The 25,788-nt window shown below is 41.2% G+C and overlaps 4 protein-coding genes across 5 annotated transcripts; 1 reads left to right on the top strand and 3 right to left on the bottom strand.

Moving 5' to 3' along the window:
• Positions 1–7,311: 7,311 nt before the first annotated feature.
• On the bottom strand, positions 7,312–13,867 carry LOC118409568 (pre-mRNA-splicing regulator WTAP-like). The gene is made up of 7 exons (XM_035810675.1): positions 13,778–13,867; positions 13,004–13,059; positions 12,553–12,626; positions 12,043–12,170; positions 11,074–11,252; positions 10,220–10,374; positions 7,312–9,466 (listed from the first exon to the last, which is right to left on the bottom strand). The coding sequence occupies exons 1-7, from the start codon at positions 13,862–13,864 to the stop codon at positions 8,790–8,792; spliced, it is 1,356 nt and encodes a 451-aa protein (XP_035666568.1). The 5' UTR covers positions 13,865–13,867; the 3' UTR covers positions 7,312–8,789.
• Positions 13,868–17,748: 3,881 nt separating this feature from the next.
• LOC118408701 (ATP-dependent DNA helicase RecQ-like) lies at positions 17,749–20,607 on the top strand. The gene is made up of 7 exons (XM_035809557.1): positions 17,749–18,343; positions 18,517–18,610; positions 18,845–18,950; positions 19,130–19,343; positions 19,516–19,767; positions 19,949–20,020; positions 20,308–20,607. The coding sequence occupies exons 1-7, from the start codon at positions 18,104–18,106 to the stop codon at positions 20,605–20,607; spliced, it is 1,278 nt and encodes a 425-aa protein (XP_035665450.1). The 5' UTR covers positions 17,749–18,103.
• Positions 20,437–23,096, bottom strand: LOC118409567. The gene is made up of 5 exons (XM_035810674.1): positions 22,839–23,096; positions 22,189–22,581; positions 21,778–22,005; positions 21,152–21,627; positions 20,437–20,569 (listed from the first exon to the last, which is right to left on the bottom strand). The coding sequence occupies exons 2-4, from the start codon at positions 22,233–22,235 to the stop codon at positions 21,153–21,155; spliced, it is 750 nt and encodes a 249-aa protein (XP_035666567.1). The 5' UTR covers positions 22,236–22,581; positions 22,839–23,096; the 3' UTR covers positions 20,437–20,569; position 21,152.
• Positions 23,097–23,156: 60 nt separating this feature from the next.
• On the bottom strand, positions 23,157–25,771 carry LOC118409564. Of its 2 annotated transcripts, XM_035810672.1 has the most exons (5): positions 25,488–25,771; positions 24,834–25,454; positions 23,983–24,154; positions 23,730–23,815; positions 23,157–23,498 (listed from the first exon to the last, which is right to left on the bottom strand). In XM_035810672.1, the coding sequence occupies exons 1-5, from the start codon at positions 25,677–25,679 to the stop codon at positions 23,172–23,174; spliced, it is 1,398 nt and encodes a 465-aa protein (XP_035666565.1). In that variant the 5' UTR covers positions 25,680–25,771; the 3' UTR covers positions 23,157–23,171. The 2 variants fall into 2 exon arrangements, with proteins under 2 accessions (XP_035666565.1, XP_035666564.1); XM_035810671.1 differs by having other exon boundaries at positions 24,834–25,771.
• Positions 25,772–25,788: the final 17 nt, after the last annotated feature.

Raw genomic sequence — 25,788 nt, 5'->3', positions numbered from 1 at the left:
ACGTCATATAAGGTACAAGCGCCGCCCTATTAAGGTATCGGACCGGAGTTTCTTTTACGATTTCGGAGGTTGCCGGGCAGCCTCAGGCTGAAGGGCTACAGTCCGCTAGTAAACGTAGGACGCGAAACTTAATCAATATGGCGGAAAGTCGTTTACTGTCTCTTTCCGACAAACCTATTGGTACCGTCTGTTGCCTCTTTATTTTGGTTAGAATATGTAGTAAAATTTTAATTTTGGACCCGAAAACTATCATTTTTTAACACTTTTTTGATCGAAGCTGCTTGGAAAAAACGAATTTTCCCAGGATAACGGCCTACGTGGTAGAGAAGCTAAATTCTTCATGTTTGTGTAAAATGAAAATAAAAAAATTCCATGTGATAACTTTTTTGCAATCTCCGATGACGTCATTTCTTCGAAATCGCATGAAAAACGCCGCTATTTGGGTCATCAGGCGAAAAAACCGCATCACCGTTGCAGCGGACTAATACAAAAATGGTTTCGCTGGCCGACCAACTACTCCTCGCACAAAAACAATACAACCCACGGGCTTTTCAGAAAATACGACAAATCTATGCTCAGCTATAACGATCACCAAGCCATAGGGAGCAAAAGTTAGGGAGACAACAGCGCACTTCCGGCCTATTACACCACCCTTCCGCCAACTCCGGTCAGATTTGAACTCCGACCCGGAACCTTAAGAGGGACATTTTTTCTCAATATGTATTTTTATTACTTAAAAAGTTCATATCTACCATATATCCAAATTTGGTTTGTCTCCGATGGTTACTTTTCCCACAGGAGCGGTTTAAAGTCAGGTCAAAAACACTGTATTTTGAGGCTATCAAGCCTAGATGCATATTGAACGTACGTTTTAATACAGAAACATTAAAAAACATGCTTTTTTCTGACATCGCTTTTCTGAAAACGGATAAAATGGGGTGCAAAGTCTGCCCACAAACTTGTCCGGGAAAGTATGTGCACTCTCCGTCGTTTCGGTGCTACACATCGGTAGAAAACCGTCTTTAAAAGTTGGCATCGCTGACGTCACGGAGTGACGTCAGAGGTTGCTCAAGGAAAACAGCAGGGGGTCGCGTTTTAAGTTCGTCGCTTGTAAGCAAAATGAAGAATGTGCCAGATTTTGACATGGGGCAGTAGACCAGATCTCACACTTTCAGAATCAAACGCGTCCGACACCAAACTCTTAACTACTTCGCCGTGAACGGCCCCTTAAGAAGCACAATGCGCCCCAAATGTGTGCAAGAATGCATTCTTACACAGTGCAAAGCACAAACTGGATCTTATTGTCGGCGCTAGAAGCGGGCAGTTGGAATAAGCGCGGCAAAGATGTGTAGTGCTTTTAATAGGCTATTACTACATACCACCGAAAGAAAAAAAGATCCCCGCGTTAAGGAACTATGAACCGAAAGTCAGTAAACCCAGTTTCTCCTTAAGTTAGGGCTTAAAGCACCAAGATTTCAGCTTTAATGCCCATTTAAGTCATACTAATGCACGGCATCGCGAACATATGCGATAGGTGAACGACAGAGGTCGGCTCCAATCAAATGACATAGAGAAAGATATGATTTTGGAAAATTCTGCCCGCAAAGAATCGATTAAAGTTGCCCGTAATGGTAGTTCTAAGGGGGGGGGGGGGGGGGGGGGTGAAAAAAGGGGAGGGGGGCGCCCAGGGCCCGTACATGAAAATGCTGACTTTTTAACTAGAAAAATGAAAAACGGTGTTTCTTTTTACACAATATAACGACATCTGATGGAAACTTTAAAATGCGTCGAAATTACGTCATCTATGACGTCATATAAGGTACAAGCGCCGCCCTATTAAGGTATCGGACCGGAGTTTCTTTTACGATTTCGGAGGTTGGCGGGCAGCCTCAGGCTGAAGGGCTACAGTTCCGCTAGTAAACGTAGGACGCGAAACTTAATCAATATGGCGGAAAGTCGTTTACTGTCTCTTTCCGACAAACCTATTGGTACCGTCTGTTGCCTCTTTATTTTGGTTAGAATATGTAGTAAAATTTTAATTTTGGACCCGAAAACTATCATTTTTTAACACTTTTTTGATCGAAGCTGCTTGGAAAAAACGAATTTTCCCAGGATAACGGCCTACGTGGTAGAGAAGCTAAATTCTTCATGTTTGTGTAAAATGAAAATAAAAAAATTCCATGTGATAACTTTTTTGCAATCTCCGATGACGTCATTTCTTCGAAATCGCATGAAAAACGCCGCTATTTGGGTCATCAGGCGAAAAAACCGCATCACCGTTGCAGCGGACTAATACAAAAATGGTTTCGCTGGCCGACCAACTACTCCTCGCACAAAAACAATACAACCCACGGGCTTTTCAGAAAATACGACAAATCTATGCTCAGCTATAACGATCACCAAGCCATAGGGAGCAAAAGTTAGGGAGACAACAGCGCACTTCCGGCCTATTACACCACCCTTCCGCCAACTCCGGTCAGATTTGAACTCCGACCCGGAACCTTAAGAGGGACATTTTTTCTCAATATGTATTTTTATTACTTAAAAAGTTCATATCTACCATATATCCAAATTTGGTTTGTCTCCGATGGTTACTTTTCCCACAGGAGCGGTTTAAAGTCAGGTCAAAAACACTGTATTTTGAGGCTATCAAGCCTAGATGCATATTGAACGTACGTTTTAATACAGAAACATTAAAAAACATGCTTTTTTCTGACATCGCTTTTCTGAAAACGGATAAATGGGGTGCAAAGTCTGCCCATAAACTTGTCCGGGAAAGTATGTGCACTCTCCGTCGTTTCGGTGCTACACATCGGTAGAAAACCGTCTTTAAAAGTTGGCATCGCTGACGTCACGGAGTGACGTCAGAGGTTGCTCAAGGAAAACAGCAGGGGGTCGCGTTTTAAGTTCGTCGCTTGTAAGTAAAATGAAGAATGTGCCAGATTTTGACATGGAGCAGTAGACCAGATCTCACACTTTCAGAATCAAACGCGTCCGACACCAAACTCTTAACTACTTCGCCGTGAACGGCCCCTTAAGAAGCACAATGCGCCCCAAATGTGTGCAAGAATGCATTCTTACACAGTGCAAAGCACAAACTGGATCTTATTGTCGGCGCTAGAAGCGGGCAGTTGGAATAAGCGCGGCAAAGATGTGTAGTGCTTTTAATAGGCTATTACTACATACCACCGAAAGAAAAAAAGATCCCCGCGTTAAGGAACTATGAACCGAAAGTCAGTAAACCCAGTTTCTCCTTAAGTTAGGGCTTAAAGCACCAAGATTTCAGCTTTAATGCCCATTTAAGTCATACTAATGCACGGCATCGCGAACATATGCGATAGGTGAACGACAGAGGTCGGCTCCAATCAAATGACATAGAGAAAGATATGATTTTGGAAAATTCTGCCCGCAAAGAATCGATTAAAGTTGCCCGTAATGGTAGTTCTAAGGGGGGGGGGGGGGGGGGGTGAAAAAGGGGGAGGGGGGCGCCTAGGGCCTGTACATGAATATGCTGACTTTTTAACTAGAAAAATGAAAAACGGTGTTTCTTTTTACACAATATAACGACATCTGATGGAAACTTTAAAATGCGTCGAAATTACGTCATCTATGACGTCATATAAGGTACAAGCGCCGCCCTATTAAGGTATCGGACCGGAGTTTCTTTTACGATTTCGGAGGTTGGCGGGCAGCCTCAGGCTGAAGGGCTACAGTTCCGCTAGTAAACGTAGGACGCGAAACTTAATCAATATGGCGGAAAGTCGTTTACTGTCTCTTTCCGACAAACCTATTGGTACCGTATGTTGCCTCTTTATTTTGGTTAGAATATGTAGTAAAATTTTAATTTTGGACCCGAAAACTATCATTCTTTAACACTTTTTTTATCGAAGCTGCTTGGAAAAAACGAATTTTCCCAGGATAACGGCCTACGTGGTAGAGAAGCTAAATTCTTCATGTTTGTGTAAAATGAAAATAAAAAAATTCCATGTGATAACTTTTTTGCAATCTCCGATGACGTCATTTCTTCGAAATCGCATGAAAAACGCCGCTATTTGGGTCATCAGGCGAAAAAACCGCATCACCGTTGCAGCGGACTAATACAAAAATGGTTTCGCTGGCCGACCAACTACTCCTCGCACAAAAACAATACAACCCACGGGCTTTTCAGAAAATACGACAAATCTATGCTCAGCTATAACGATCACCAAGCCATAGGGAGCAAAAGTTAGGGAGACAACAGCGCACTTCCGGCCTATTACACCACCCTTCCGCCAACTCCGGTCAGATTTGAACTCCGACCCGGAACCTTCTTTCGTCAGCAGTGCAGCAGTGACCTCTAGCGGAATTAATGAAAGCTGCAGTATTGATCTAACTGCTTTATCATACAGTGACCTCTATCATTCATAAGTTTTATAGGAATAATTCGTTTCCACCGACTTACTTTTGTTTGATATTAAGTTATTCAAAGATGACCAATCAAATATGATACCACACTAATCAAATTTGAACAAAGTTGACCGATTCCAAAACGTTATATCCAGTTGCTTGAGTAACTACTTTTTGGCATATCTTATTACCTGGATGTTTACCTTACATCGACGTAAGGTTACATTTCACCCAGATGCATGGGACACTGCACTGATTGACACGTCGATCAGTCTAAGGTAACTTTTGATTAGACAAAATTACCACGGTAGCAAAAATGGTAAATAATTGACCAATGAAAACCACCGTATGTTGGGGATATCAATTGTACTGCTGGTATTGATCATAAGCAGTCGCTTTTAGACCACAGCATGATAGCAAAACGTCAGCCAAGAACTACAAGGAACGGACGGCAATGAAATTCCAACTCATTCCAGCAATATCTCATCATTTCCTGTAATTGGAAATATGCAAACAAACCTTCTATCTCTCATAGATGATAGATGTTCAACCAATTCAACCTTTCATGAAGTTGAAATATGATTACTCTGTGACTGGAGCTCCGGAGGGCGTCCTGCAACTTGTTCTGGGGGTTAAAAATCATCTTTATTTCACACAAGATGAATACATACATGTATATGTTACAGGCTAAAAACCTAGAACAGCCCTTTGTCTGTTCTCCAGGAGGGCGCAAGGTATTAAAAAGAAGTGCAATGACAGATTAAAATCGTTTAAAAAACCATTAACGTCACATTTCATAAAATTTAGACCCAGTTACATCATGAAATTTAGACCCAGATACAACTAGTTTCTGTAGATTAACAGTCCTGAAGTACATCCAACTGTACTGTACATTCACCCTTGGGTAAGTACGCTATCGGGACGTACCGGGCATCGAATTCGAAAGGTGCACCGTAGTTATTTCAGATACGGCGATCATCTGGGTAGCTGATAGCATCAAAGTTCCATCTAAAACGTTATTGTACAGATATTGAGCTTTAAAACACTGTATCGTATAAAAGCTCGATAAAAGCTTGGGGTTAAATTTACCATTTACATTGTGCGTGTTGTATTTGAGCCATTAAATACCTCGCTTTTTTGCGTACGTGAGTGTGCTTGCTATTTGCCATTATTATTAAACACAACGGAAACCATTTATAATTTGCATCGGGCATGTTTTGAGTCGATACTCTTCTCAGCGACCACCTGTCCAAATCGACCGCTTTTTCCCGGTCCCCCGGGTGGTCGTCTTGGGCAGCTTTGACTGTATTCACAGGAACAATCGAGCTCTCTAACTGGGAAAGGTAGTACAAAAAGAAGACCAACTTGGATTTAAAAATTCATGACTTGTAGACTATACATTTCGCTATTTTATCAATGTATTGAACTATGTTTTGTTATGTACCATACGTTGAAGATCGAGATCATGTTACCATTAGACTACCACAGTACAAGAACTAGAGTGGTGGCTATGTTCATTATGTGCAATAATGCAAATCAAATCCAATACTACAATAGAATATCCGCTTCACTGAATAAGATTCAACGAATTAAAAAAATGCATTGCCATGTTTCTCAGTTTCTAAAGTTGAAAGAAATTTATCTCTCTCCAATACTTCCTGATAGTCCATTGCTAATGTAAACTGTTGTCTAACCTTCCTACACATGTACATGTATTCAAATAAGTTTCCGGAAGACAAGTGGCAGAAGATAAAACACGTGTTTGGTTAATTGACAAGGTCTAAAATCTGTAAATTTTAACCTGTTGGCTCATAAAGTTTTCCTTTTTTTCTTAATGTTGAACAGGAAAGATCTCAATTTTTGGTGAAGTGTTTTCTTTAAAGTTACAAATGGGGTTATCTGCATACAGTAAGCCCTTTTTTGGATATCAAAAGTCATAAATATGTAATTGTAGGCATACTTCCATCTTGGCAGATGATGGTAGCATGGAATAATGAAGACCTTTGTGGCACATATATACCCACTGGGTTAGCTACAGGTCCCAACAAAATGTCATGATAGTTGACAAATACATGGAATATTTACAATGTCAACCAAGTCAAAGATAATATTCTACTAAAAGGTGGTATCTCACTGCACTTGGGACATGTGTGCGGTACTGCAAGGTTTGTTCAGTGCGGCACTGTTTTGTAATTTTTGATGATTGTTTATAATTCAGTTATTGTGTACTAAATAAAAGTATGACTTAGGCCTAGGAAAAAAAATGTTGTGTTTCCTGTTTCAGTCCTGAAAAAATTAGGGTCGGTAGGTAGGGGATATCTTTTTTTTTTTTGTAATTTTTTTTAGGCTAGCCAAAAATCTAGTGATACATATTACAATACAGTTGAACAAAGGAAACTGAAATGCATGAGGACACTTGTCTTTCAATGTCAAACTTTGATTTTGTGCACAATAGATAGGACAAGCAGACTGTTTTACTTCAATAGGAAGCAGGCTGAATAAAAATTCTAACTGGAAGCTATGTGACTCCACTGCCCACCCAAAAAAAAGTCTAGGGTCGGCAGGTTTTTCTAGGGAAGGTAGGGAAACAGGAAACACAACATTTTTTTTCCTAGGCCTTAGACGACAACCAAATACACAAATCTGTTGAGTAATTGTTCGAACTCCCTAGTGCCGCACCGGTGCCCCAAGTGCAGTGAAATACCATCTATAGTGAATTCGACTTCTTTTCACTTCTTTGTGATAATGATAAATAAAGATATACCGCGGTACCGCTAATAGAACGTCATTGGGTATACAAATCACTTAAATAACTTTCAGAATTCAGATTTTTGTCACACATCTTGATAATTACCTACATGATAATAACTTCTCATATGCAACCATGACCATGTACACAGGAAGATGACAAAGAAACCGTTGTTCTGCAGAATTAGGTGAACTTTATTTTTCAGGACCACAAGAATCCGAGGCTTTGGCTTTAACGTGTGTACACCTGGAACTCATAAAGACGTCAGCCTCCAAGAAAACTGCAACCAAAATTTATAGACACGTCTCTGAGCGACTTGTTGTCAAGATTTGGGTTTTTCCCAGTAGAAAACATATAAATGCACCAACGTAACATGTCTGTTTAAGCGTTCGGGTAGGTTCTAATAAGCTCTTTTACATACGAGAGTTGCTTTTTACCCCACCTGAAGCGAAAGGGGTCAGCAATCAACTCACAGAGGTGATTGAGATCAAATTTGTCCAGAATATACACTGAAAACAGATAGAAAGTGTTGGCAAAATTGTACATACATACATACATTATGACCTTGTTCAAAACCATTGTTTAATGTACCACCCCCCTCCCACAGCAATCAGTTATATCTGTAATGCTTTTCTTTGAGTCAAAATCTCTTTGTCTTTTGTAAGGTTAAAAACGAAACATGTTGAAGAAAGATACCATACATTCACATACAGAGAGGATATTTTCAGGGTTTAACATTTTTAGCCAGAATGGTCATAACTGAACATTTTCTACAGTTGTCAAGTTGTGAAAAGCTGCCAATTTTTAAAGGATGGACACATTGAATTCATTTTGAAGCAATTGAGTCCAATTTTTGTTCTGTTTTGGTCCGCTATTCTTAATACCTGTGAAAGAAAATGTACCCTGTAAGATGAGACCTGTTGTTTGATACAGTCTAGTACTCCCTCCAATAAAAATTATCTCTGTAGCAATGAGATTTGCAGTATTGTACCACTCAATAAAAAGTGTTGCATTTTTCTATTCGTCAAGAACATATTCTTATGGAAACGGGAAGTTTTGCCATTTCGCTGGTCAAACGAAACATCTGGAAAGCTACTTTATGACATTCTTCCATTTGTAAAGTACATATTCTTATGACTTATAACAGAAATATGAGTGATCTCCATTGGGACATATAGGTTTTCTTTTTACGATGCCTTTCGATTCGGATACCAATGGCCTTGGTTACCAATTTTCCTGGACTTTTGGTGAAAAAGATTGTTTCCAATTGTTTAAAAATTGTTGCAGTGCCGAGGATGCTTGATGATGAACAAGATCACAGGAAACATCAGCAGGAAAACGATCATTACCAAATTTACAGTAGTGCACAGAGTTACCATAGCGTTCACAGAAAGAATCAAAGAGACTTTTTTCTTTGATAAACAGGGTCCTTTTTACAACTATAAAGTGTACCTGCTACTCTTATTACGACAGCTTGCAGCACAGAAATACTTTTTATCTCTCTCAGGTTTTGTGTCCAGCTACCAACATAATATAGGTGAATAGATAGTATCAACAGGCACAAACAATCTCGTACGCAGGACAGAGCACCTGGACAACATTGAAGCTTCGGACAAATATTTGGAACGACTCTGCGCGACTAGCGCAGTCCAACCTACGCGGTTCCCTGACCGTATATACGAGGAACGCTGTCGGGGACGCCATTATGCTCTGAAGTCTGTTCGGGGGAGCTAAGGTCTCTTCCAATGATCGAATTGGGTTCGTTACTGGCGAGACCGTCAAGGGATATTGCAGTCTTTTCCTCCAAACAAGTCTGACTAGGACTACTATCTGAGTTGGAAACCTCCTCCAAGAGAGCGGTGGTCAGGACTTGGTTCTGTTCGTGTTTATGCGCCCCCTCCGGGAGGGGGTCCGAGTTGGGAGTCAATTCGGCAGCATTTTGGCTCGTTTTGCACGAATTGCTTTCTACTTCCTCGCTAGGCTCTGTCTTGGTGCGCAGGGAAGTCAAGACGTGACCGCCGTTATTGGCGGGCAGGTCGGTACTACCGGTGGTAGACGAGTGGTTGGCCAGGCTATTACAAGCGTGGCCGGGGTTGTGGCGGGGGCCGAGGCCCTCCGTGGTGGCGAGGGCTGACTCGGCGGGCGCCTCCAGAGTCCTTTCTGTCCTATCCATGAGTTTGGCTTGGCTCAATTCTGTCCGAGCGTTCGACAGCTCTTGTTGAGCCTGAGCGAGCTGCTGGCGGCAGTCCTTCAGTTGCTGCTGGAGGACATAGATTGTACTTTGCATACCTTCTACCTCCTCATCCAGCTGGATCACGAAGTCGTTCAGTTCTGTGGGAGACAGACATATCACATCAATTCTCTCAACAATTACAGTTCTGTGGGAGACAGACTGCTGGAGGACATAGATTGTACTTTGCATACCTTCTACCTCCTCATCCAGCTGGATCACGAAGTCGTTCAGTTCTGTGGGAGACAGACATATCACATCAATTCTCTCAACAATTACAGTTCTGTGGGAGACAGACATATCACATCAATTCTCTTAACAATTACAGTTCTGTGGGAGACAGACATATCACATCAATTCTCTTAACAATTACAGTTCTGTGGGAGACAGACATATCACATCAATTCTCTCAACAATTACAGTTCTGTAGGAGACAGACACATCACATCAATTCTCTCAACAATTACAGAGCAGAGAGGGGTGTGAGAAGGTCACAGGTAGTGGAGATAGGTGATTACAGTACAATTTTATGCTAGTTACTATAGCTTAAGTTCCTCACATATTGGAACACAATGGATGAGCCATCAGCATGTATGGTGTTCCGGCACAAAACAGGTTTATCTTGTCAGAAAAAACGGACCTGAAAAAATCAGTGGACCAAATGTTGGACCGTTTAGAAAAGGAACAAATTATACCGGCGTTCAGGGGCTTACTGTTTGTGCCTGAAACAAAGAATCAATAAAATATATCATGCAATACTTTGGGGAACTTGGTACATAGTAACGTTACAGAATCTTCACAGAAAGTCTTTTCTAAAGTTTCCAACATTCTGGATTCTACCATTGTTCCCTTACCGTCTTGGCTTGACTTGAGTTCCTCGCTGTACTTTTTCTGCAGTGCGAGTTCCCCCTCCAGCTGAGCGATGCGCCCCTGGGACAGCTGCCGCCCCAGCTCCTGGTTCTCCTGGATCAACATCCGGCACCGAGAGATCAGCTTCTTCCCTGTTTGGCTGTGGCACGGTGTGGGGAGGGGGGCAAGCAGAAACAACTTGTAAATGAAGTCAAGAACAGTCAAACCTATACAAATGACCTTTAAGATAATTTTCCTATTGACACAAGCATTAAGAATCCTAGCTTATATGACCACCAGTTCAACCCTTCTTAGTGGTCTTCTTGAGCAGGTTTGACAGTACTGTACATGTTTAAACATTTGAAGTGGTCTTATCTTCTACTTTTGCTTTCTTGACAAATTTGTGGTAGGAATATTTTGTTTTTCTGCCAACTCAAAACAATACAAAAACCTCCTTTCCACTCCTACTGCAAAAATACACAACTTTACAGTATATCAAGCCCTGGGCTTTACCCAAGGTTTAAAGTAAAAGTCAGAAAGTGTCTGAAGGTCTGAAATACTTTTAGATTAACTGGAAATCCCACTTGTTTTTCCTGTCAAAACAAATTTTGGTCTATAGGAGAAAACTGTTCACAATCATATGCTCTATAATAGTATAAGCTAACATCTGCAGTTTCACAATTGTATTCAAAAAGTGTGTCTTATGAATTGGAAAAGATAATGCCCTAAAGGTACAACATAATTTGGACTTTGTATGCCTTGCTTTGGACGTATGCACCACCTAGCAATTCACATGAGTACTGCAACCAAGGTGGCACAACTGAGACCTTCTCTTGAGCACCCCCCTCCCCAGTCTCACCTATCCGGGGTGAACTTCCAGGCGCTGAGCTCGTTCTGTGCCTGTTCCAGCTTGTCCTTGCTGTCCGTGAGTTCCTGTTTCATGCGAGTGAACAGCAGGTTGACAGCAGGGTCCAGCAGCATGGTGCGCAGCTGTGCTGTCCCCGGGGTCTGACCCTGTTTAACCTCCTGGATCTGACTCTGGGGGTGGGGAATACAGATGTTACTGGAAGTCTTGACATAATTGGGGTTATTATACTTTAATGGTGACCTCCCTACTGAAAAATCAGGTCATTGCGAATATACATTTCCTTGTAACTAAAGAATGATTTCAAAGTTAGAACATGACAAAAAGGCCCTTGGATTGTGATGATACTTTTGATGTTGTTGCAGCCAAAACCGTCAACACCTTCAAGTCAAAGCTGGTCAATAGAGGGGTGTAGAGTACATGCCTTTCTTAACACAAACTCACAAACTCAATGTTAACCATGGACACTTGCTGAAGAAGCTCATAGGCATTATCCTGCCTGTCACTGAAACTCTATATAATATGATATGATAAGATACTTGTGGTATGTGAGTGGATGTTGGGGACAGGAAGAGCATGGTCGATTGTGTGTCACTGGTGGCTTTTTCTTGATACTACAGCAGAATTTCTGGTTTTCCTATATATATACTAAATAAAATCATTGTTTATCAAGAAAAGTATTGCTGTTTCCTACATCTTAGCATCATTAGAGATTGGATCGGAGTTTGTCCAAGGACAGCTCCCGATTGCAATCTGTTCTAGTAGAATTGCCGATTCTCCTAGTACAGATCACGATCGGAATCTCACCTAGGACCATCTCCGATCGCGATCTCTTCTAGGAGAATCGGCGATTCTACTGGATTGTGATCTCTACTGTGACATATTCATATGTTCCTAGCTGTCTTCTTTTCACAGACCTACAGTTGAGAATGCAGCCTGCGTATTCAGCAGTACAGAACTTACAGCTATCTCCTGCATCTCCTGTTCTTTGGTAGCGAGCCTCATGACGAGAACGTTCTCGCGCCGGGTCGACTCCTGCTGCTGCTGCTTCAGTTTCTCCTCCGACTCACGCAGACCCGTCAGCTCTTCACCTGGGGTGGGGGAGGTTAGGGGGTGGGGCAACGTCAGGACAGACAATAAGCAACAAAGAGCTGAAATATTTTCTAAGCACTGTAGAGGATCCGGATAATTGCACACACCCTTTGCCAATGTATTATCTGGATGGTGCAATAATGTGAAGTTATCCAGCTGGACTGCACCGGTTTGGGATTTGGGGATTCTGTGCAATTAACGGAGGTGTGCGGTTATCCATTGTGCAATAAGATACAAATACAGAAATGGCACAATGATCTTGGATATACTGTAGGTAGTGACTGTCTTCTTAGTCATGACCGGTGTAAGATAAACTTCTATGTGAATGGTTAAAACCCACTTCCACATGTCACAGTAGGATCTAAATTTCTAGATACTCACATTCAGTACTTGAGCTGGGCCCTGCATTGTTCTTAGTCTCCAGAGACTGGACATAGGCATTCTGCTCCGACCAGCTGTGGGGAAACAAATTAAGACTGTGTCAAATTATGTATGTAAACTTTCACTAACCACAATTACATACTTCCAAAAACAATGTCAGCTTTAAATCTAATGACAACACTGAGGCCAAGTCTACAATAATTCATCTACCTTCCTTGGCCTGTGTTTCAGATTAATATCTGATCAAGGAAAAAAACTCCTACTGTAGTACTTGAACAACTGTGTGGCCCAAGAGCTATCAAAATGGAAATGGACACTGCCAAATACACTGAAAGGTCACTTGGGAGAATTTTAAGTCTCTTAGTCTTAGAGAAGGAACATTAAAAGCTTAATTGCTATGTATGAAAATCTCATCATCATTATTTTCATACTAAGACCTGGCTTTACTCACATTTTCACCAACTCATCTCTGGGTAGTTTCCTGACTTCTTCTTCACTTAGTTTCACCTGGAGAAAAAGACATTAACATCCATGTTATAATCTTAACAAAAATGAGATGCTACGAACAAGTAAAATAATAACATAATAGAATATTCAGCTGATTATTTACTTCTATGAGATTAAAGATCAAAATAAACACCACTGATTAATAAGTATGAATGCCAACTAATCTAAGACGCTGCCTTACATACTTTCTGTATGTTGGCAAGTTTTACTTCTATTTAATCTTTGCCCTATACGCTTGGGACAAGAAAGTAAAGACAAATGTGACCATTGTCCCACTAACGTCAGAGGCTACACAAAGTATGGTCTCAAACAAAATTAAGTTATTGATTTTCTTTTTCTGTGGTGATAAAAATACACTACTGCATTTTACTTAATGACAGCTACATGTATTTTGTCATGGCAGCTTCTGGTGTACCGTAACATGTGATTTTTTTCCTCTCCATACAGGTTTGTTAAACCTTTAAAAATTGAAAAAAAAAAAAAACTACCTGGCCTAATCTCCAAGCAGATCCTACCATGGCATAAGATAGTTCTAAACCGGCCAAGGAAAGTAGTCAGTCAAGAGGTGTACATTTGCCATTTCCTAGGTAGCCAAGCTTCACTCCTCTGGTTGCTTTTGATACTATCGCTACCGTAGGATCTGTTTTGAGATTATATCTGGCCTAACTGTGGCTTGTATAGATTTATTAAATATGATTTTTTTTTCCAGAGAACTTACCCTCTTGGGTGGAGGGTCACCCTCAGACATGACTCTAGACCCTGAAAAGTAAATTAAAAATGTTTTGTTAAAACATATGAAACTCATAAAACTGCATACTAGCTGCAGTAGCACTATTTTCTACAACTAGATATTGATATTTATGCTGCAAACACAATATCAAGATAAAACTGCAATTTCATGATGCAGTTTGCAGAAGGAAGAAAGTGGAGTGTAAAACTAAAAATATCGTATTCACATACTGGGCAGGAATGAAAACAATAGTTTTAATTTTTTACTTAAGCTGTCACCACCAAAAACACAAACATAAAACTAACGTAAAAATTTCAGTAACGTGAGTAAGTACAGTACTTTGTTATGGAGTTAGCAACACTTTCTGGTACAAACTTGGAAACTATGATAGTATAGTATTGAATATTGAAAAAAATACAGATTCAGTTGTTCTGAAATTGGTTTAACTGCAAACTTCTTTCATTAAACCTTTGTTTCCGGCCTCTTGGCGTTACAATGCGGTAAACTAAAGCAGCCTAACACTAAAATCTGTTTTGTATGCATATGAGGGTCAGAGGTCAAAACTGAACAAAACATGCACTAGGCGAATTTCTCATCAAATCTATCGTTGAGGGAGTTTGTTTCCAACGAGAAAAGAAAATCACAAAGTTAAAACATTTAGATACATAACTGTTGGACATCAGTACAGCTATACTTGTATCTTTGACTGTGGCTAGAGTCGCTAGAGCAACTAGAGTTAAATATTAGCTGTTGCAGCAAATATATATACAGGTTTGCGTGTGAGTAATTTATGCGGGATAAATTAACATAAATATTAATATTGACGTTAAAAACACTTCCGGTTAAAAATGGACTATGCATGAGCCCTACCAAAGAAGTTCCTTATGCATTATCATCAAATTCGTAGATTGAATCTTTAAAAAGAGAATGGACTTTTCTTGTGACATGTGTCGACAACTACAATGTAGTGGACCAGTTCAATAATCCTTCTGCTCAAAAATTAACTTAGTCTGTGCAACGCAAACTCCGCTGTCCAGGGCTGTAACTGTCCCCTCCTCTAGGGGGCCGGCGGATGTTGGGCGGGCTGCTATACAGCGAGATTTAATCAGATTAAGCGAGATTTATTCAGGCTAAAAATTAACTGTGCGAGAATGGACTCTTCCATTGGCCAGCATCCACATGTGAAATGCACTGGTTTAGAAACACTTTCTCTAAAATAAAATGGACTTTGCCTAAGCACTCCAGTCCAAAATTAAATTTAGCAAAATGACTCTCTCGCAGGGTAATGGAGTATTGTAGCGCTATCTTCATGTAAACTGGACCCGTTCAATTACAGCTCCTCTCATCAAAGAACGGACTTCGCATAATCACCCTGTCCAGAATTGCATTTAAACGATTGCCCCTCCCTGTGTGAGGATGGACTCTTCTATAGGCACCTGCATCAAGAACACTTCTGCTAAAAAAAGATAAACATATCAACGTATCTGTAAAATATAACTGGGGGGTCTGTTGTAGAATTTCTTTAGTCGGAGCATGCTGGGTAGACTACACCTTCCTACGTGGGTCCAGGGATCGTGAAATTCGGCAATAAAATCGGGAAATTGGCCAGGGGAATCAGTACACGCTATTAGGTTAAATCAGGTTGGGATTACGCGGCCGACCAAAGCCTCTGGTAGCAAAACTTCCCAGGCAAAGTATTCTCCCTATAACAGCCAGCGTAGTCAGTCTGGTGGAGACTACATGTTAGCCCTTGAGCCGAGAAGTTGGAAGCCGTCTGACATCCAGGCTAATCTTTGTCTAGCTGTTGCAAGTTCTGCTGTCAACATCTCAAAATATAGCGTAAAATTGTCGTCTTCATACTTTTACGTATTACGCAATATCTAAATTCTGAAATATATCGGAGAAAATAGCAAAACAGTAACGCAGTGAACAAACCCCGCAGTGACGCAAGTGCAGTGAGAGGGCACCTTTAGATAAGCTCACCGGGGATTTGTCATGCCGCCAGAGTTTGAAACTCCCTCGTACAAGCGTCACTGCTCACCCGTAAATTTTCTATTAGAAACAATCATTTCTCAATGTCTTTGTCAACCAACATACACGCTAGTCATCATCGGTACCAGATTCTGGTAGACTACTGGTAGCTGCGATCAAAATAATGACCGGAAAAACAAATCATTCTCTTGCATGTCCATTTTATGTTCAGTTCAATTACGGTCCTGACTATACTGTGTGGACTCATTGGGGTGCTGCTATAACTAGTAGCATTTCTTTCCCACATGTCTTCATCATTCACCATCGTCATCATTTGTAACAAATCCCACACTTCTTTAATTCAAAGTCGTCGTCATTGCATCCATACAGAATCCCGTATTTCTTTCACTAACAGTCGTCAGATTTGCATTTGTAAGAAATCACACATTTTTCGATCGCAATCGTCATAATTGCATTTGTAAACAATCCCCCATTTCTTTTATTCGCAATCGTCCTAATCGCATTCGTAAAAATCCCGCATTTCTTTCATACGCAGTCGTCATATTGGCATTCGAAAAAAAAAATCCCGCATGTCTTTCATTCACTGTCGTTATATCTGCAATTTTAAAAAAAATCCCACATTTCTTTAATTCACAATCGTCATAAATTCATTTTTGTAAAAATAAAATCGCGCATTTACGATCATGTATGGAGGCGTGGGGTTTTTGGCCGTCATCTCGTCAGGGAATTTCCCATGACTCATGACCATGCAGCTGCATGTTCAGACACGACACCACTGTCGCCGTAGAGGCGTGGGGGTTTTGGGCCGTCACCTCGTCAGGGAATTTCCCACGACTCATGATCATGCAGGTGCATGTTCAGACAGGACACCACTGTCGCCGTAGACGTAGAGAAGCGTGTTTTGTTTGCGTGCACTGGACATGAAATGGAAGATTCAATACTAAAGAAAACTAAAGTGGTGGTTTTAAAAAAATTGGGATGGACTTTCAGGAACATCAAGTTTCCAAATGACGCTCTTTATCCAGGCCTGTCCTCGTCAGGCAGTTATTCTTTAGCTAAATCAACTGTCTTGAAAGGCACAGAAAGCCGCTTTCGGTATCAAAACCCTCATTCAGACTGCGTTATTCCCTAAGGCCCTACTTAAACACGATAATGCATATGTCAAGTCTACAATGTTATATTCTGTTGAGATCTGAGGCAAAGGGCACTGACAATTGCCCTGTTGAAATATTAACATATAGAACCGCTTTTGTAAAAACACCGATCCTTAGTGCACACAGAAATTCGTGTAACCTAGCTAGTAGGGCAAAACTCGGGGTATTCCAAATAGATATGGATGTATCAGTGTTCTTGTACCTAAGTATTGGCTGAGGCTGAAGCAACTGGACATCCACACACATCCCTTACAGGTGAACGTTTTACTGTGTCAACAATACAAAATGGTAAATAATTGCAAGAAGAGCTGGTTACACCAACTTTCATGATATTCCCTCTTATGGAACACCAATTACCCTGTAGACAATAAGAATATATGTACATTGTTAATTAAAGAGAGGATATGTACGTCAAAAATTATTTTACAAATCGTCTACAAATCATGGTAAGCCAATATGCTACAAAGGTTTCAAATCCAAATATATATTCGATGGAAAATTACCTGAGTTCGAATAAAGATCCGCCATATCTAAGATAAGAATAAGCGCTTATCCATTAGAGATAGAGAGGTCGTTATAAGAAGCTATTTGTCCACGTTAGACTGTTTATTATAATTAAGTATTGCATACTGAATGCAGTGGAAAATGTTTTCACGACGGGACCGAAAGAAAGTTTATTTCAAACTGTTGCCACAATTTGTCCGAGCGCTTGCCAATTAGTAAATCACCAAAAGTCTACGTTTCATTAAAATCACAAACCCCACCTATTTCACAGAACACGGGACAGTTAAAAGATAGATGAACTCTAGTCTCTACCAGACTCCGGATCGCTGGAAAAATCGTAGAAATGTAACAAATCAGAGGAGTAAGCCGGCCAGAGGAATATAACCGGCCAGGGAACAGCACGCGATCGTCGGAGTCTGTGGTATCCCGGTGCCTTGTTTGATCTCCACTAATCGCTATCTGATAGGTGCGAAGTGGCTAAATAACACTTTTATTGCTTTCCGACTCGCCCGTGACGGTCCAAGCGGGAGCGACGATCCTGTCACATGTGACCGGAAGTGTCAAAGGTCACATGAAATTTTCAAAGTAACGGTCCATTTTGACAGTGTTTATTTTGATGACTGCGTGTTTAATCTGGTAACTACTTGTATTTACTCTGGTGGCTATGCAAGCCAATTTGATGGACCGCGTTTGCCGTGTTGGCAAAGATGTTTTCGAGTACGACACACTGCGACAGGGCCAGGCAGACGCTGTTTTGGGTATTTTAAATGGCCAAGACGTGTTTGTCGGGCTACCGACCGGAGCTGGAAAGACGTTCTGTTTCCAGGCGATTCCGTCGTGCCTGGACTCTGACGAGCCATTTGTGATTGTCATCAGTCCCCTGACAGCACTCATCGATGACCAGGTAAATTTTATATTGTATATATCTCCATAAAATGCCTACCGGCGGCGGACCTGAGTTACGCCCCCCTCCCTCACTAACCAAGGATAACTGAATGTTTACTCGAATTGTAAGAGACTCTTCACTCTGCGGAAGCGCTGAAGATAAATAATGAGAACACTTACCGTTCATTTCAGATCGCCCGGTACACCACTACAACGGGATACAAGGCAATTCACTTGAAGTCGGCGAACGACATCAACACAGTGGCAGACAAGTCGGTCAAACTAGGTATGTATCACACTTGTTGTACTTCCTTTTTATTTCAAGTTATCCTATTTACACCAGTTGCTAGACAAGAATAACAAAATATATTGTAGCCACGGTCCTGTCATTTCTCTTTTATCTTGAACCTTGTTATACAGATTTAATTTACCACAGAAATCTGTAAGTTACAGTTACATAAATACTCGTAAACATAGGTATATTTTTGCTTATAATTTTTTTCTCATTACTTTTCTATAGTATACACCAGCCCAGAAGTTGCTGTGGGAGAGGGCAGGGGCATTTTCACCACAACTAGACCTGTGTGTGCCCTTGTCGTGGACGAAGCCCACTGTATCCCTGAGTGGTAAGAATGATTTAATTCTTTCAAGTGACAGAGAAAGGGTGTGTAGCAATTTTGTTAAAACTAAACAGGTTGCTAAATGATTTACTACAACTGTATTGCCTCTATCTAGATGTGCCTATGTGTAGACATAATAAGTTTTGGCATAGTTCTAATAGTACTGTATATACAATCTGTTTCAGGGGTCCCGACTTCAGAGTAGCATTTGCACAGATAGGCGGACTGAGGGCCCACTGTCTCAACACCCCAGTCATGGCCCTCACAGCTTCTGCCTCCCCCAATGCTGTGGAAGGCATCAAGAAGGATCTTCTTTTTCGGGAAGGGAACATCCACATCAGTGGGAGTCTCGACAGACCAAATCTTTTCTTGGTCTCCAAGAAAAAGATCGCAATGCAGGTAACTGAAACACTTCAATTCACCTATCTTTTCTCATATTACATTAACAGATACATGTATATGAAAAACATGACAACTGTGCATACCATATCTTTATGGAAACCATTTTGTATCTGCACTTATTCAATGCACAGTTTACTTAACGCACGTATGTAATAACTGGTAATTTCAGAAGGACTTCCTGGGACTACTGCAGGCCCTAAGGAAAGATGGACGGGCCATCGAGAAGCAGCTTATCTATGTGCCTATAAGAAACCAGGCCATGGATGTGTGGAAGATGCTGCAGGCCCATGCGGGAGACAGGTTCAAAGCATCCGTGGCCTACTTCCACAGTTCCATGAGCCCTGACCTCAAGGCCAAAGTCCTTAAACGTTTCAAGGATGGCGAGGTCAGGGTAGTTGTGGCTACAGTGGCTTTTGGGATGGTAAGTGTACATAATGGTTCTTAATTAACAGCATTAAGTGACATTATAACTGCATGCTGGCAAACAATTTGCCATATTTTCAAACACATTATTTTGCATGTACTAATTTCTAGCTATTGTACAAAAATATATATTTCTGAAAACATTCCTGTTTCTTAAAACTCTACAATAACAATTTCAGGGCATTGACATCCCTGACATCTCCTGTGTTGTGGTGTATGGCCTGCCAAAGTCCATGAGCCAGCTATACCAGGTGAGAATCTCATACATAATTCATGATGATACCAACCAAATAGAAGACATAATACAATATGCATGCTTCTGCTATGTTAAACTTAGCAAATCTGGGTATTTTCCATGGAAGTGTGCTTCTTCCTTTATCAGTTATTTTACATCGGTTTAATTATCAGGTCATGCTCACTTGTATTACATCAAAAGTGGTAAGATCTCAAACAAAGCCACTCTCTATATATTTTACAACGTTTTGAAAGCAATGAAACTTAAGTCTAAGCTAATGCTACTGTACTTTTACTTCTGTAGGAGATTGGCCGGGCTGGGAGGTCAGGGGAGCCAGCCACTGCTGTCGTCTTTGCTGGCAAGTGTAAGGAAGAGGAAGACGCTGAAGACTGCCTGAAGCAGTTCGTGGCCAAGCGGTCCTGCATCCGCGCTGTGATGCTGAAGGAACTTGGCAGTCAGGCGGCAGACACAGACCACTGCTGCTCTGTCTGCCAGGAGGAGGCCACAGCACCACGGGGAGCGTACCTGCTGCATCCCAGGGTCCACAAGACAGCAAAGAGGGCAGCTGCGACCAGAAAAAAGAAAAGACAGGAAGGCGATTAAAAAAAACTGGAAAAAAGCCTGTACGAACTGAGGAATGAGCTTTTTGAAGACGACATGAGGATTGCACATGTTGGTCCTGCAGGAGTGATTTCCGACAGTGCAATTATTTCAATCAAAACCCAAGCACAAAGTATCCACACAGTGGAAGACCTGTGTAAGAAGGTTAAAGGTGTTTCAGAGGACATAGCACCATTCATTCTTGACAAGATTGAACAGGAGTTTCCTGAACCTATCATCAAGAGAAGAAGAAGGGCCCTTGGGGATTTGACAAATGTTTAGTTAGCTAATTATTTTTAATGATAGGTTTGGGAAACTTCTCGCCAATATTGTTGAGAATGATTGGTGCTATTTTCTTCATACTAAATCGTGGATACTTTTGAAACATCTTTCTATGTTCACCTTTCTGGATGCTTTGGGCTTGGGTTTTTATTGCACTGTTGGACAGTACTCCTGCAGGACCTTCATTGTGTGATCCTAGGGTTTCTTTCATTTGTACATGAGCGAATGTAGTACATGTACAAATGAAAGAGACAAGAGTACTAACCTTATGCTAGGTCTAAGTTGATAAGGTCAGCGTCCTCGATTTCCTCCCACTCAGGATCCTCTTCGTCTCTGACTTCAACTTGTTCGGCGCTGTCCTCGTCTGTCTCTCCGTCATCAGCATCCGGGGACTCAGGTGGCTCTGTATCGTCAGAGATGTCCTGCTTTCCACGAGTGAGAAAGTTTGCCAGCCATTTGTTGTCGTACAGTCGCTCTCTTGCAACAGCTCGTGGGTCCAACCACTCAGGGTTCAAGCTCCTCCCTGGTTTGTTGTGATACACTTCGTGTTTTAAGACTGTTGTCATTACTGACTGAATGTCCACTTCTGCAGATGTCGTTGTGTGGTGTGTAGTCTTCTTAGAACACAAGCTGTCTGCGAAGTTTTTGGCGGCGTCAAACAGCTGCACAGAAAGACTTATGTCCTGGGCGTGTTTGAACTCTAGTCGTCCCCCAGCTGCACGGCATGTCTGCTTGATGGTCCTGTGAAGGTTAAAAGTTCACGCATTAATATTAATAAGTGTCCTTTTGACTGTATGGTTATGGTTAAAGGCTCAAAGTCAAATAGTCAACATTTACTCACAGCAAGTAAATCATACACTTGTACAATACAAGATAAATAATAACATGTACCTGTTGTGGTGTTCTCCAAGCATGTCTATCGGCTTGCCCTTGCCTTCCTCTCCCGTGATGTTCACACAGCGGTTGTGGGTGTGGATGTAGGCCATATACGGGGACCAGTCAGCCTTCAGATTGGCGAGAAGGTTGGCAGCCTCGCATGCGTAGTTGTTCCTCTTTGTCCCCAGAAACAGCTCAAACCAGACCTTCCAATGTTGGATTACAGCCTCACCCATTTGGTATCTGGATCAGGACAACATTTTCAAAACAAATTGACATGTATTTATCATACATCATCCCATTCACATCAATACAGATATCACAAAGTACATTTGTGTTATTGTACTACTCCTTGTCACTTTGTACATAGCTCTTGTACATACTATTGATTTAAAAAATGACTTGTAGGTAACAGAAGCAACTTACCTTACTGCTGTCCTTAAGTCCAGGTAGAGCAGTCCCAGGTACAACATGAAGCGTGCTCTGGTCTGCACTTGGTCACTGTCTTCAGTCCACTGGCCTGGAAACACTACTTCTGTAACAAACTTTGAAGCTATAGAGTCAAAGTCATGGGGAGAGGTGCAGTTGTAGGATTCCTGAGGTGACTCCAGACCGAGGAAAACTGTGAGGGCAGCTAGGATGTGTCCTTTCCTCTTTGGCAAAAGAACTCGTCAGAAACTTGAAAGTTCTTACACTCCTTGTCCGCCCGCATCCGGTTGATGGCAACCCTTATCTGTGAGAGAGAGCCTGCTTCTGTGGCCAGGCCCCAGCAGCACAGCGTAGCTGTTTTCAGGGCCTCCCACACAAAGTGAAAGTCACCTATGAAAAAAACAAAAGGGGTGGGGGGGAGACATTTGTTAATCAAAAAAAGTTAGCAAAACAATTTATTATTGTACACTTGAGCAATTACAACCCCTATTATCAAAAGTAGCATTTGTTATGCAGAATAGGACACACTAGTTCATACACAAATATTATGTGAGTCAGCAATACACATAAAGATATTCATTTTCCTTCTTAGCAACATAATACATGTACTGTGATTGTTTTTTAAAAGCATAGAAGAAATACATTACCTGGACTCTCCTTTGCCCACTGTAACAGCTGAACAGGATCCTCCTCGCCTTCTCTCCATCCTCGTCCTCCACGGATGTTTTTGCAAGTCGCCTGGTCGCCGACGACTGCCTAATAGCAGCAAAACCAATGTATCATTTATAAGGTAATATGTATAAGTTCCGTAGATTCGGAAGTCATATCTCCATTGACACCCGATGGGCAAACATCATGTATAAGTAATTGATACATCTCATAAAAAGTATACAATTATATAATGAATAGATTTCCATAAACATTGTTATTACTGTCAACACTACTACTATTGTTATCATTGTCCATGTTTGATAGTTCTGTTACCACACTTGGGACTCCATGTTTACATATCGTACCTGGTCTTTTATGTTGTCAGACAGCTGTAGCTCTTCAGCAAATTTGAGCAGAATCTGAATTGTATCATCCTTTTTCGACTCATCCTTGTCCATCAGTGGCAGCGGGGTGATGCTACTTTTCTTAACTGGCAAGGGGCTGGATGGAGCTCTTACACTGTCTTTAAACTGATGGAAGCTTGGGAAATGTTCAACTATTATAGCTTTCACTTGATTCTTTAATCTGCTTTTGAGGTCACTTATGTCATTGCTGTCAGCCAGTATGTCTGCATCAGACAGGTCCTCTCTTTTGCCCTACAAATTGAAATATAAATAGCCAAAATGTAATTTATTGTGAAAGATACACATTGACACAATGTTTGTTTTTTATTAAAGGGTAGTTGGTCTTGTGCTCAGATTATGATAAAGCACAAACTGTAAATAAAGTGTACTATGTTATACATATTATATGACAGTTTCAATCTACTACATGTATCTGCTTAGCACATTTCGAACATAACTATGAATGAAGATGTCCTGTGTTACCTGGGGTTCTCTGCTGGCTGAAGGATCTTCATGCTCTACCACAACTGCCAACCGGCTTGTCCAATTAAACATCTCGTTTTGTTTCCCTAGACAAACAGACATACAGGTAATGAGATAATCATCAGTCTAGCAATATTCTGTCCTTTCTATTCACAAGAATAAAGTATAGAATCTGACAGTACAACTTGTTTTACAATTCATTTCATAGTTTATTTAAAGTGAAACAACTGTTTTGTGCAATTTAAGGACTCACCCATCCTCACATGTCCCACTCTTTTGAGAATGTTAACATTGTCAAAAAAGACAATACAAGGCTTGCTGTTGTCCAGGTGCTTTGCCCCCTGCATTTCAGCAAAGTTGGACAGAAAATTCCATGCTGCCTTGTAGGAACTGGCAACACCCATGGAATTCAGCATGGAGATGACCTGCAAAAACAGCCAATGGTTTACATAGGAATTAGGCAGGGTACAGTGTACCGGTACAATCCCTTTTTTTTCTTATTGGACCTGTCCAGAAAAAATTAGGAGGACCGGATGTTGGGCTGATTAGAAAATTAACAGATTATTTTATCAGGCATTCACACGTTTTGGCGCTTGCAGGTGGAAGAAAATAACAAGAGTGAAGTAAAGTTTATAGCAATTTCTACCAAGTTTTAGTTTACAGCCAATCCTACAAGTGCAGTTAGCGTTGTAGAATTTTAAAATGCCAGTGTTAGTCTAATACTCTACCACACAGATTTCTTTGTAGTGAAATGGGCCATTGGTATGAGTCATACTAGAGTCATACTGCATCAGGTTCAGGTCCGAACCTGGACCTGATCCTCTGGACCTGAACCGGACCTGGACGCGAATTTTCTGTACCGGTACCCACCCCTACATAGGGATGAATAATTGTTGGAAATGTAAAAAAAGATTTCAATACATTTTGAATCCCTCATAACCCTGATTTGGAAATACATGTACGCATCTGTTTTTTGTTCAAAGAAAGTGACATGCCACATGACAAAGAAACATACAAAATGTCTTGACTGAGTGACACAAATTAACACTGGGTTAAACAATCTTATGTAATCTCAAGAATGCTTAAGTATCAATGCAAACATACCTGCACATTTGTTGACCTCGAGATGAGTGACAGGGTGGTGATCATTTGTATGGCATTGGCACGCTTGCTTCTGTTGTTTGCAATGGAACAAAGATTGAGAAATGCCAACATTGAGGTGTCCTTGTCCCCAGGGACATCGCTTTTGATGCAGTTTTCTAGGAGCTCGAAGAAAACTGGTGCTTCCTCTTTCACCTGTTCTTTCATGGACTGTGGTGTCATATTCGCAATGTCAGTTGCAGTCTCTGCATTGTATGTCAAAATGGTATCCTTCATCACAAGTGACTTGACTTCTTTTTGGGCTGTGTTTTTAACAGCATCGATGCTGGCCTTACTGTAAGTCTTTAAATCATGGATCTCTTTTTGTTGCTCCTCAACAAGTGTGTTCATCTTTGATAGCTGTGCCTTCAGCTTGTCCTCCATTTGTTGAAACGCTTGTAAGCTAACAGTTGGCTGGGCATAGCTGGTCGATGGCTGATGAAACTGGGCATTTACTCCTGGTGACATATGGTAGGCTGGAGATGGAGGATGCAACAGTGGAGAGGAGATGCCATGATTTACGTAAGGTGAAAACTGGTACATGGGGGATGGAAAGTATGTGTTGTTGTGACCGGCTGGATAGATGTTGGACGTGCTTGGAGGACTGGTTGGATAGATGTTGGACGTGCTTGGAGGACTGGTTGGATAGATGTTGGACGTGCTTGGAGGACTGGTTGGATAGATGTTGGACGACGTGCTTGGAGGGTTGCCTCTGTCTTCAAACCGTGGACTACAATAAATAAAATAAAAAAACTCAAAACAGATAATGGACACATTTATTCCAGGTGTCTCCATAGTACTTCGATACATAATTTGATAAGTAGAAAGAATGCATAATTTTTTCCTGTAAAATGTACAGTTAAAGAAGTTGGAAAGCACTGGTGTTTCTTAAAAGCAATGAATCAAATCAATCCACATA

The sequence above is a fragment of the Branchiostoma floridae genome, chromosome 2 (genome assembly GCF_000003815.2).
Source record: "Branchiostoma floridae strain S238N-H82 chromosome 2, Bfl_VNyyK, whole genome shotgun sequence".
Taxonomy (NCBI): domain Eukaryota; kingdom Metazoa; phylum Chordata; class Leptocardii; order Amphioxiformes; family Branchiostomatidae; genus Branchiostoma; species Branchiostoma floridae.
The sequence above is the reverse complement of the archived record's forward strand: the minus strand, read 5'-3'. Positions and strand labels throughout refer to the sequence as shown.

Coding starts and splice junctions, on each gene's coding strand:
- LOC118409568 (XM_035810675.1), bottom strand. CDS start 13,864: ATGAGTTTCATATGTTTTAACAAAACATTTTTAATTTACTTTTCAGGG. Junction 13,060..13,777: donor GTGACCCTCCACCCAAGAGG/GTAAGTTCTCTG, acceptor CTTTTTCTCCAG/GTGAAACTAAGTGAAGAAGA. Junction 12,627..13,003: donor AGAGATGAGTTGGTGAAAAT/GTGAGTAAAGCC, acceptor GTTTCCCCACAG/CTGGTCGGAGCAGAATGCCT.
- LOC118408701 (XM_035809557.1), top strand. CDS start 18,104: ATGCAAGCCAATTTGATGGACCGCGTTTGCCGTGTTGGCAAAGATGTT. Junction 18,951..19,129: donor GCCCACTGTATCCCTGAGTG/GTAAGAATGATT, acceptor AATCTGTTTCAG/GGGTCCCGACTTCAGAGTAG. Junction 20,021..20,307: donor CCATGAGCCAGCTATACCAG/GTGAGAATCTCA, acceptor TTACTTCTGTAG/GAGATTGGCCGGGCTGGGAG.
- LOC118409567 (XM_035810674.1), bottom strand. CDS start 22,235: ATGTTGTACCTGGGACTGCTCTACCTGGACTTAAGGACAGCAGTAAG. Junction 22,006..22,188: donor GACTTAAGGACAGCAGTAAG/GTAAGTTGCTTC, acceptor GTCCTGATCCAG/ATACCAAATGGGTGAGGCTG. Junction 21,628..21,777: donor CTTGGAGAACACCACAACAG/GTACATGTTATT, acceptor TAACCTTCACAG/GACCATCAAGCAGACATGCC.
- LOC118409564 (XM_035810671.1), bottom strand. CDS start 25,679: ATGTATCGAAGTACTATGGAGACACCTGGAATAAATGTGTCCATTATC. Junction 24,155..24,833: donor CGAGGTCAACAAATGTGCAG/GTATGTTTGCAT, acceptor CTGTTTTTGCAG/GTCATCTCCATGCTGAATTC. Junction 23,499..23,729: donor CAGCCAGCAGAGAACCCCAG/GTAACACAGGAC, acceptor TTCAATTTGTAG/GGCAAAAGAGAGGACCTGTC.